The sequence below is a fragment of the Dryobates pubescens genome, chromosome 20 (genome assembly GCF_014839835.1).
Source record: "Dryobates pubescens isolate bDryPub1 chromosome 20, bDryPub1.pri, whole genome shotgun sequence".
NCBI classification, from domain to species: Eukaryota; Metazoa; Chordata; class Aves; order Piciformes; family Picidae; genus Dryobates; species Dryobates pubescens.
The window spans coordinates 13,858,633-13,870,649 of record NC_071631.1 but is presented as its reverse complement, the minus strand read 5'-3'; the positions used below and the strand labels follow the sequence as shown (position 1 = coordinate 13,870,649).

The 12,017-nt window shown below is 45.6% G+C and overlaps 1 protein-coding gene across 5 annotated transcripts in view; it reads left to right on the top strand.

The window, feature by feature from the left end:
- RPTOR (regulatory associated protein of MTOR complex 1) overlaps nucleotides 1–12,017 on the top strand; it is a 171,637-nt gene that overhangs the window by 95,930 nt on the left and 63,690 nt on the right. For all 5 annotated transcript variants that reach the window (XM_054170561.1, XM_054170560.1, XM_054170559.1 and 2 more), the window contains 3 exons: nucleotides 1,829–1,930; nucleotides 5,825–5,908; nucleotides 7,327–7,437. In XM_054170561.1, coding sequence (XP_054026536.1) covers nucleotides 1,829–1,930; nucleotides 5,825–5,908; nucleotides 7,327–7,437 — 297 coding nt within the window. The remainder of the gene's footprint in view (nucleotides 1–1,828; nucleotides 1,931–5,824; nucleotides 5,909–7,326; nucleotides 7,438–12,017) is intronic.

Below are 12,017 nucleotides of genomic sequence, written 5' to 3'. Positions count from 1 at the left end.
ATCACATCTCATTTGAGGAGGATCACAGTTACATTGAGTGTTTTTCAAAGTGTGTCTGATTTTCTCTGCTTGTATTTGCTGTCCCCTAAACCAGGGTCTTTTATGTCTAGAGGTCCTACAAGCCAGTATCCTTCCTATTTACTGGATACCATTCAGCTGCATTTTGTAAAGTAACATCTGATTGTACTGGCTTAAGTACAAAGTAGCCAAGTACAACTGATGAGTATGAGCTGATGGGAGCTCACTCCCCCTTTCAGATGCTTAGCAGGGCACTAGTGAGAAGTCTATTAAATAAAGTAACACTCTGCATGTTATTTTTATGCTGATAAGAATCCCCACTACCAGGATATCTCTAATTAAATTACTGGATTCAATATCTGAGGTGAATTTTCTGATCTTTCTTTGCTTGTGTGAGGTCCTCATAGTGCATTACAGGTGGCAGAAATTATGGCTAGCTAAGAAAAGGGTTTGAATTAAACCCCTTATAAATAGGAGGCAGCTTTTGTACAGCCCAAAAAAGCAGGTCTGAATTCCCAGTTTGTAGGAAAGGTTTATGGTAGCCAGGGAAGACTGAGGTGTGGACAGACATTTTTCATTGTTGCTGGATTGTGTTCCCTGTGGACTGGGCAGAGGCAGAGCTGTGTGCTGCTACAAGATTGAAGCCATCTCTGCAGAGAGATAAATCCAGTGCTGTTCTACCTGCTTCTCATGTGGAAAAAATGAACCAGATTTCCCTAAACCTGTTTGTGATACTTTCCCCTGGTTCTCTTCTCTTTCCTTCTCCTTTTTCCCAACCACTTCCAACAGAGAATGGCAGCATATTTAGAGGGAACTGCATCTGGTCAGTCTTGGGAAAAGTGTTATACATTAGAAATAGTGTGGCCAACAGACTGGGAAAGTGACTGTTCCCTTGCACTTTGCACTGGTGAGGCCACAACTCAAATACTGGATTTAGTTTTGGGCCCTTCAGTCCAAGAAGGACACTGAGGTGCTGGAGCATGTCCAGAGAAGGGCAACAAAGCTGGTGAAGGGTCTGGAGAACACGGCTGGTGAGGAGCAGCTGAGGCAACTGGGATTTTTCAGCCTGGAGAAGAAGAGCCTGAGGGGAGACCTCACTGTTCTCTACAACTACCTAAAAGGAGGCTGGGGCAAGGTGAGGTTCAGCCTCTTCTCCCAAGGAACAAATGATGTGATGAAAGGAAATGGCCTCAGGTTGTGCCAAGGGAGGTTTAGGTTGGACAGGAGGGAAAAATCCTTCTCCAAAGGAGCTGTCAAGCTCTGGAACAGGCTGCTCAGGGAAGCAGTGGAATCCTTATCACTGGAGGGATTGAAAAGCTTTGTAGATGTGGGGCTGAGGGACATAATTTAGTGGTGACTTGACAAGTGTTGGGTCAACAGTTGGCCTTGGTGATCTTAAAGGTCTCTTCCAAATAAACGTGAGTCAGTTAAAGAGAACAGGGTTTGGAAACAATAACCTGCGTGAGTCCATAGCTGGTTCTTCCCAGAAAGAGTGAGTGGCCATTGGAATGGGCTGCCCAGGGAGGTGGTGGAGTCACCACCACTGGAGGTGTTTAGGAAGAGACTGGATGGGGTGCTTGGTGCCATGGTTTAGTTCATTAGATGGTGTTGGATGATAGGTTGGACTCGATGATCTCAAAGGTCTTTTCCAACCTGGATTATTCTATTCTATTCTATTCTATTCTATTCTATTCTATTCTATTCTATTCTATTCTATTCTATTCTATTCTATTCTATTCTATTCTATTCTATTCACTTCCTTTCCTTTTCATTTTAAACCCAACTTGCATTCCTGTTCTTGTTCCTGCAGCACAGCCCCTTCTTCGCAGAGCAGCTGACAGCTTTCCAGGTGTGGCTGACCATGGGCGTGGAGAACCGCAACCCCCCGGAGCAGCTGCCCATCGTCCTGCAGGTGAGCAGCCAGGCAGAGCTCGGGCACCACTGACACAGTACCTCTCTGCCCTCCCCTCCTGCCTGCTGAGCTCTGTGCTGCCAACCAGATGGCAGCTGGGTACAGAAATTACGTGGGCTCCTTCAGGATTAATTAGAGCTGATTGTGTGGTTCCCAGACCTGTGCAGATGAAGACAAAGTGCTTTGCTTTCCCCTGTGCCTTCACTCTCTGTTGAACAAAACTTCCTGCTCTAGTCCATTTGCAGCTCCAGCAGTATCAGGCTCTGCTGCCTCCTCTCTTGCTCTGCATTAGCACAAATTTTTCACAGATTAGTGCATCTTTGTTGTTTTCTCCTGCAGTATCTCCTCCTACATGCCAACTCTGTCAGGCAGAGACTTTATCTTCTTTCTGTTTTCATAAAGTGGAAGTTACTGCAGCGTAAATAGTTTGGAAATGGCTTCTTTATCTGTCTGGTACAGCCTGGAGAGTGTTCCCTTTAATGTGATGCTGAAATTTTTCTGCAAGAACATAGAAACAATTCTCTGAAGACCATGCCTGGAAGGAATGCAGAGTTCTGGTAGGCATTTGCTCAGACTAGACAAAGTTCATGTGTATGAAGAAGTAAATCCAGGAGAAACATAACACCTTGTTCTAAATAATGTTTTATGACAAGCCACATATTACAATTGTCATCTGCTGATGTCCTTTTCTCCCCAGGAGGTTGTGTTGACAGAAATATAAACCCTCATGAAGGTAGCTGTGGTCTCTTCTCTACCAGGTAGCAAAATTTAAAGTCTTCTTGTTTAAAGGGACATGGTTCCTGTCACTTGTCCAAGGATATGTGATTCCTTTCACTAAACGTGAGACGATTCCCCTGCCCTCCATTAGCTGCCAGCTTGTTTTGTGACTGACAGGACATCAGTCTCTGTAAGACAAAATCTTCATTTCCCTGAGCCTCCCAAGCCTTGAGGGATCAGCTGGATGCACAGATGTATGGTTTATCTCCTTCACTGCAATGGCAGAAGGCAGGCTTCTACTCTAGCACCAACTTTGCCGCTTTTCAGTGAATTACTTGGCACCAGTGGGCTCTGCAGGTAGCTCAATCTTGCAGTGGAATTGAGAGGTCACCTGGCAAAGGAACCTGCTTTCTTTCCTGGAGCAAAAATGAGCTAGGACAAAGTAATTATTCTTATAATTAAAGCCTATTAATTGTATAGTGGAAGAGGATTGCTTTACAGGTTCAAGATACTTTGAATCAGAGACCAAGTGGTTAAGAGAGGGAAAAGAAGTGCATTTCAGTCCCCTCTGAGTGTCTTTTAGCTTTGACCCCTTGGGAGTGCTTAGACTACGCAGCTGTAGCCAAACAAAGGCTGATTATGTTTTCCCATTTTAGATGTACCCCTGAGGAAAGAAGATACTTGAGTGCCAGGGCCATGATGCCAGCCATGCAGTGATGGGTTTGTCAAGGACAGGGCAATGATCCTTTGTAAATGGCCTTTTAATGGGCTGCAGGAAGTTGCTTTCTGTTGTGAATTCTTGCTGTGCATGGGGCAGATTGGACACAGGTCACTTCCTCATGCAGAGAAGAGAGAAGTCAGCCAAGAGAAGTTAGCACAAGCACAACCTGAATGAGCCCAAGCAGCAGATGCTTTGATCCTTGTCAAGGTGCCTCCTGCCATGCCATCTCCAGCACATGCAGACAAGAGTGGCACTTCCTCCTCAGAACGCCACGAGGAGACCTCTGCTTGAAGTCCCCTTCTGTGGTTTGTTGAAGATTCCTACTGAAACAGAACTTCTTTTACTTCTAAATTACTATTACTTCTAAATTATCCTCCTGTGGCCTGGTTATTCTCTAACTTGCATGCACGGACATCATTAGCTCCCTATCTTCTTAATGATAGACGAATGGTGCCCCCTCCCTGGAGGTGTTCAAGGCCAGGTTGGGTGAGGACTTTGGAAGGTGTCTCTGCCCAGGGCAGTGGAGTTGAAAGCAGATAATATTTCAGGTCCTTTCCAACCCAAACCAATCTGAGAATCTATGAACCATCAGGGAGAGATGTGTTGCAGCACTGTGGGCATACAGTGGCACATTTTGGAATTTCACTGAAAATTCCCAAATTGTGCAGAGACTCCTATCCAGACCTCTAGCATTTGTCTTGGCTTCAGGTTATTGTGCAGATCAGCTTGGGAAGCAGGACTATAAAAACCTGGCAGAGATTGATGGCTTTTGTGTTTATGAAAGGAACGAAATGGAGCTTTTAAAGTAAGACAAAGTTTGATTTGGTTAAAGGTTCTTGTGGGATGCTAAGCAGTATTGAGATGTGGGGTTGCATCTTCACTTGGAAATCCTTTTCAATTACATCATTTTTTTCCCCCAGCTCTGACAGAATTTGTGGATTTACTTGGTTTTCTCCTGAAAGTTGGATAAGAACAGCAATGTCAAATCTGTCGACCTCCCATCATCTGTGCAAGCACTTCACAACTAGCATGTTCCTGGCTGGTGTTTCAGCCCAGCCCAGCTTCCACCATGCCCTGGTTTCTATTACTGCTTTAATCTCAAACAGCTGCCCCTGTTATTCCTGTGCTGGGCACCTTTAAAGCACATTGTTAATCATGCCAAGTTCTGTAGTAAGTTTATGGTCTAGGCTGGTGCCAACTAGGGCAGGATGACCAAAATGCTTTCTCTCATGACCTGTCCCAAGCTCCCATACTCAAGAAGTGAAACAATTAGAGTAGTTAACACATCCTCCTGTCATCATTTTCTGGACTTTTTCTGCAGAACTTTAGTATCACTCATCCATAGTATGAGGCATGAGCCAAGTAATTTAGTAGTTCTTTGATATTAAACATGAAAAATAATTTAATTTGAATTTGCAGTGTGGAAAAACACTGAGAAAGAAATGGAATTGGGGAGCTAAATCAACGAGGCTCTTTCCCTGAGACCCACACTGAGAGATGTTCCTCAATTTAAGCTGAGGATTAAATGTTGCATTCCAATATCTTATGTCTGTTAAGGAGATTAAGAACTGAAAGTCTGCCTGTTAATATTTCACACCAGAGTAGGTATAAGCCAGTAAACTACCACCTCATTATCATTGTCAGACTCTGTTTTAATGAGATTTTTATTAATGACTAATGTGACCTTTTGCCTTCCTCTTAAGTCTCTTACATTGATTTGCCAAGGAAAGCAAAGCCTCTTTTTCTCCTTCTGAGCTGTTTTGAGTAATGGCAGGATGGGGTTTTTGCTCACCTTTGAATTCACCCTGCAGATACAGTTGTGTTCCCTCTTCACTGGGGGAGGGCAAGTGGTATGATGAGAATATTTGAAATCCATAAGGGCTGCTTCCATCAGGCAGAGCTGTGCTGCATAGGAACCACTGTGCCTGAGAGGAAAATTAACAGAGAGAACAAGTGGAGCAGTGACATGGAGACTGAGTATAACTGTGCTCCTAGGAAGGTGTTTGTGTCTATCTGCAGGAGCTTCGTGAAGGAGAGTTATCAGGAGGGACAGCAGCCCACTGGTGACATCTTGGATTGGATATTAGGAAGAAAGTCTTTGCTGAAAGGGTTATCAGGCATTGGAACAGGCTGCCCAGAGAGGTGATGGAGTCACCATCCCTGCAGGTGTTCAAAAAATGTGTGGACATGGCACTTTGGGACATGTTTTAGTGGGTATGGTGGTGTTAGGCTGACAGTTGGCTCTGATGGTCTTAGAGAGTTTTTCCAGCTGAAATGATTCCATGGATTCTGTGATTCTATGGAAGTGTTCAGCACTCAGGGTTTGTCTTCCAGCATTTTCCTTCAGGTCACCAGGTTGTTCAAAGTGGAATAGTGATCCTGAGGTCCTTTCCATTTGCTCTGCAGTCAGTTTTGGTCACTACAGTGTCAATAACTCTTGTCCCTCTCCTCTTCAGGTGCTGCTGAGCCAGGTCCATCGGCTGCGAGCTCTTGATTTGCTGGGAAGATTTTTGGACCTGGGTCCCTGGGCAGTGAGCTTGGTGAGTGGATGTTGCTTATTGTCTTGTGAAAGTCTTAAGCCCCCTCAGCATAGGCAAATAAACAGCAGTGAAGATGTATGGGAGGAAGATGTGGAAGATATTCCTCAGGTCTGACAAATGACCAGTGGTATATGCGTGCATGTGTGTGAAACTGGAGCAAGCAGCCCTAAAAGAAAAGTGGTTTGTAGTCATAAAACAAAAGAAACAAACAAACAAAAATGCTGAAGAGCTTCTGGTTTGCATTGCAGCAGAGAGGAGTTCCTTGGGAACAGCGCAGAGTAAAACATGGTGAAGGGCAAACCAGGAGGAAGTATCTGGGATGGATCAGAGAGTTTCTCCTGTAAAACAAATAGCAGAAAACCAGCACATAAGTTTGTCATCTGTTCTCTCAGCTTACTGGCTGCATCATTTTCTTCTCTTCTTTTATCTATTTGGTCTCTGGATTTGATAAGCTCTTCTAAGAAGGCAGCAGCTGCCTTCTGCATTTTGGAAAGTGCCTAGTATAGTGTGGGCAATAGAGAAGAATTTAACACAGGAGCAACTTAAAACACTTAGAAACAGAGCTATTTGTTGATGAAAGTGATGAAGATGAACCACCAGCTGGTCATGGAATAGCTCAGTGAGGGAACGTTTTAGTGTCTTTATTTACCTTCCTCCTTCACCTCAGCCAAGGCTCCCTTCTGCATGCTTTTGTGGACAGCGTGGTCCTCAGCGGTAGGAAGGAAGGTACGTTAGAGGTGATTGTAGAGCTCTGGACTGCAGGTCAGCCACAGCAGCCTTTGTTCTGACTATTATGGGCTTTATAAACCTTGCTGGCTGTGTCACTTGGCTGATGTTCAGCTGCTGCCAGATTGTGTGGGTGGAACCTCTGGGAGCCCAGCACTTCAGGTGCCACCCCCTCCCAAGTTTCCTTTACATTGTGCTGTGAGCAGGGTATCAGCAACCACAGTGGGATCCTCAAAGACTGAACATTGCGTGGCTTCCTCTGAGCTTAAACTCCAATCCCATGGAAAAGGTTTGGTGAAAAGCCTGTGTGAGGCATGAGGCCTGTTTCATTTCCAGAGGGAAGGCTGCAATTATTGAGCCTGTTTACTTGTGAGAGCAAACAGCCCCATCTGAGGAGAGCCCAACCTAAGCACAAAACAGCACAGGCTGCAAGGAGTAAAAGCTGGTGCTAGAGGAGCTGTGAGTCTCCACATACCAAATGAGTCTGAAAATACTTGGTGACGTCCAGGATTATGAGGAGCAATAGATGAGTACCCAGAGAACCCCTTTATTACTGGAAATGTCTGAAGTTGTGTTCTACCAAATTCCTCACCAGTGGCACTAAATCTGCTCTGTCCTCCCCAAGCACTCGGTCCTGCCCCTGAGCCATTCTGAACCATTCACAAGGCTTTGTTCTTCTCTTGCCTCCCCAGGCCCTGTCTGTTGGCATTTTCCCATATGTGCTGAAGCTACTTCAAAGTTCAGCTCGTGAGCTGAGACCACTGCTTGTCTTCATCTGGGCCAAAATCCTGGCAGTGGACAGTGTGAGTATTTCTGACCTTGGCTGTTTCTTTCACGTTTCAGCAATGAGCATTGTTGCCTTCCTCCTGTTTGCTTTATCTAGTTGTGACTATGCTTTTGCCCCCCTCCCTGTTTGCCTTATCCAGTTGCTTTAGACTTGAGGTACTTCAAAAGTGTGCTTCATTAGCTGGACACCTCCTTAATTTATCTGACTTGTATTTAAGCTAGCCTCTGAAACTTTGGGAATGGGAAGCCTCCTTTGAGGTGCTGACACTGCCTGGGTTGTCTGGCCACCTCTTCATACCTACCCAAGTCTGTAAATGCTGTAATGCCACCTTAACATCTCACACTTCCTTGTTCCTCCTCTGGTTCTGGGGTCTACTTGCCATAGGAAAAAGCCATCAGATCTCACTGGTTCCCAGGATCACAGGATGTCAGGGGTTGGAAGAGACCTCTGGAGATCAAGTGTGACCCCCTTGCCAGAACAGGACCATATAATCATAGAATCTAGTGCAGATCACAATGCAACACATCCAGATGGGTCTTGAAGGTCCCCTGAGAAGGAGACACCAAAGCCTCTCTGGGTTGCCTGTTCCAGTGCTTCACGACCCTTACAGTAAAGTTCTTCCTCGTGTTGAGTTCCTCCTTCTGTTGGTTGCAGCTTTATTGGGGAAGATCGTTGCTTTGCTTGCTGAAGGGGCTTCAAATGCCCTTGTCTCTTCTGTCACATATTCCCAGGTGAGGGTCTATTGCACACATTCATGCTCTCCCTCAATTTGTTCACTTTAGGTTGTGATCCGGTTTGTTTTGTTTGAGACTACACCTGTCAGCTGTCAAAACAGCTCTTGGGTAGTCTTCAGACACAGAATTTCCTAGAAATGAAAGTCATTTTGGGTGACTTAAGCTTATACATCCTGCTGCAAGTCTGATGCACTTGCTGATGCTTTGAAGGTGGCTGGCACAGAAGTATTTACCCTGGCCACAAGACAGGATATTCCTGTTGTGGGTCCATGGTTCTGATCTTCTCTACAAGATTTTGACACCTTTCGGGATGAGGTTTAAAAACAACCCTGACTTTTAAAGATGGCCTTGGCCAGAACTCTGGTTTGTGGGGTTTAAAATAAGTAATTAAGCAGGTAAGTAACTGCAGATATAATTGTATAGTCATATATATGACTCTTTGGTTGGTGGGTGCAATTAGTTGAGCAGTATAAAATGATTAGGAGAGTTATGCGCCATTAATTGCAGGCATGGTTATAAACCAACCCCAAAATTGTCTGACCTGCTGTAGAAGTTGGATCTTGCTTATCTGGGGGGTTATTTTTGTTATCTTTGTTCCATTTCAGTGTAGAGAGTAATACCGAATTTGGTGGAGTTTTCCCCCACTGTTGATCTAGCATTGTCAGGTTCAGTTTCAGAAATACATTTTCATTAACATCCTAAGAGGATTTTAGAAAGCAAAGAAAATGAAAACTATTCATCTTGCAGCTGCCTCTCAAGCAGCTTATTTTTGATGCATGCCTTTCCATGGCTGACACTTCTGCCCCAAGTATGCTTCAGAGTAGGTTTGTGTACGGTTTCCATGCAATGGAAATCATCAGCTGACCACCCCCAAGTCCTTCTCCTCCAGACTGCTCTTGAGCCACTCTTCGCCCAGCCTGGTATTTGTGCTTGGGATTGCCCTGACCCAAGCAGCTGATGGAAAGCTCGACATGAGCCAGCAGTGGTTGCTTGCAGCCCAGAAGGCAACCATGTATTGGGATGCATCAAAAAGAGTGTGACCAGCAGGATGAGGGACGTGATTCTTTCCATCTACTCTGCTCTTGTGAGACCCCACCTACAGCACTGTGGCCAGTTCTGGTGTCCCCAGCATGAGAGGGGCATGGAGCTGCTGGAACGGGTCTGGAGGAAGCCATGTAGGTGATCATAGAACAGGAGAACCTCCCCTATGGGGACAGGCTGAGAGAACTGGGGCTGTTCAGCCTAGAGAAAAGACAGCTCTGGGGGAGACCTCATAGCAGCCTTCCAGTACCTGAAGGGGGCTTACAAGAAAACCAGGAAGGTGCATTTCACAAGGGCTTGTAGTGATGGGGTGAGAGGGAATGGATTGAAGCTTGAGGAGGGCAGATTGAGACTGGAGATTAGGAAGACATTCTTGACAATGAGGGTGGTGAGACACTGGAACAGGTTGCCCAGGTAGGTTGTGGATGTCCCCTCCCTGGAAGTGTTCAAGGGCAGGTTGGATGAGGCCTTGAGCAACCTGGGCTAGTGGAAGGTGTTGTAGGCTGTGCTTTATAACAGAACAACAGGGGGGAAAATTCTCTTAAATATTGTATTTGGATTTTTTTCTGTTGTATCATTCACTGTCCCCACAGACAAGTGGTGCAAGTGAGAAGGGAGGAGAGAGCAGCTTCAGCATGGGAGCACAGTGAATGCTACCAAGGGAGGGGACAGGCACTGCCTCAAGCTGTCACACCATAAAGGGAAAAAATATGTCATCAGAAGCTAAAAGATGATTACATGTTGCACTCCAGGCATCAGTGCAGACATGCCTTTCCCCTCCTCTGCTGACTCAGGGTTTGACCCTGTGTGTTTGAAGCAAATTCAATTCCAAACAAAGTTCCAAACAACCCCCTGAATTGCAGCATGCCTGTCGTGGGGACTCCCAAGTTCTCTGACACTCAGCCTGCTCCACTTCCCAACTCTGCATTTCCAGAGGGTCAGTTTATCTGAAGAAACCACAAGAGTGGTATTAGTATGGTCCAGGATGAGAGGTGGTCTTTTAGTGTTCTGACAGATCCAGTGGTGCAGATGTTTATGACCTGAGCAGTGGAGAGCAGCTGCACTGCATGTCTGCAGTATTATCTCAGAGATGGTGTTTTATAGGACTCAGAGGGGGATGACAACTGCAGGGATGAGCTCTGTGTGTGTGAAGGCAGGCAGGAAATGCTGACTGAAGGGTAGATGCAGTAATTAGTTGTTAGGCTGCATGGTATTGCTGTTAGTGCTGTGCACAGGGTTGTGTGGGTCTGAAAGTGCCATCCTCTACATCATCCTCTGGCTAGGCTCTGTTTCAAGTGGGTGCCACCTCCATCATCCAGGCAGAAGCTGTTGCCCCAGCAAATGAGAGTGTTGATTTTCAATCATTCTGCCAGATAATCTTCATCCTCACGGCGCTGCCTCTCCCCTTCATCAGCTGTCCCTTGGATGGGCATTTGATTTGGTTTCAGGAGACTGTGGCTGGTGAAATGACTTCATTAGGACTGGAGTTGTGCTGATTGCTCATTTCTCTCTTTGCATTTGGATGTGACTGAGAACAATTTATGCAAAAGCTCACTAGTGCCGTGGAGAGCAGAATATCCTGCTAAGATCATATTTCTGTCCTGATCCCTCCCTCTCTTTGGGCAGGGAGGCAGAAGGAAGGTGTTTTGACAGGTGGCAGCATTGTAGTGTCCCTTGTGTCCCTTCAGGTGATCCCTTCAGGCAGCATGGTATGGTGTGAAGAGCTGTGTCTTGTCATGAAAATTACAGGATAAATCAACAGCGTTCTAGAACCATTGCACCTCAAACAGAAACGATTGTGTGTCCCTAATAAACGTTGGAATATTTAGATGAGTCTGCTTTAATCCCCTGTGTAATCAGATGATTTCTCATGGGGTGTTCATTGAGGTCATCTCTGCCTGAGGCCTGCTGGAGTTTTCCTAGACAATCCACCTGCAGAGTTGTGTAGCAAGTGATGGTTCAAAGTTGCTGCTGTAGCTATCTGACAGGTAGAGGCTGGTGTAGGAGTAGTGCTGTGTGCTACCACTTGGAGATACAGATTAGGTCAAGAACTTGGTACATGGGTAATATTTGGTGAACAGCAGGTTTTAAACCTTAAACACTTGGATTTGTATCAATGGATACAAACTCGAACACAGGTTTCACCTCAGCATGAGAAACTTCTTTACAGTGAGGGTGACTGGAACAGGCTGCCCAGGGCGGTTGTGTCTCCTTCTCTGGAGACTTTCAACACCTGCCTGAATGTAATCCTGTGTGGACTACCCTAGGTGATCCTGCTTTGGCTGGGGGGGTTGGACTCAATGATCTCTGGGGGTCCTTTCCAACCTCTAGCATTCTGTGATTCTGTGCATTTAAAGGGAAAAAACCCAACCCCACCCCAGCTGTAAGAAAGGATCCTGGTCAGGAATTTAAGCAAGCCAAAAAAAATCCCTTGCAGGTTAAACAGTACTGAAAATGTGAGTGGTGCTGAAGTGGGACAGTGAATAGGACATCTTCCCAGTCCAAAGAACTGACTAGGGAGAATAGAAAACAAACATTTCTCATCCTTTCTGTAGCACTAATTCTATGCTTACTTTGCAGATGTGTTTTTCATTAACAGGGTTGAGACCACCATGTCTCATCTTACAACTGATACAAATATTGAAGTCCAGTGTTCCCTGAGGATAATTTGGTGGAGGCACCTACCTGAGGGGTGAGGGTTCCTGACCAGTGTGGTTACTCAGGACATCCCTAAACAATGGCAGTGCTGCTGAGTTCCAGGAACTTGTGAGATTTTAGGAGTAATTTACAGGGCACATAATTCTAGTAAGGAGAAAGAGGA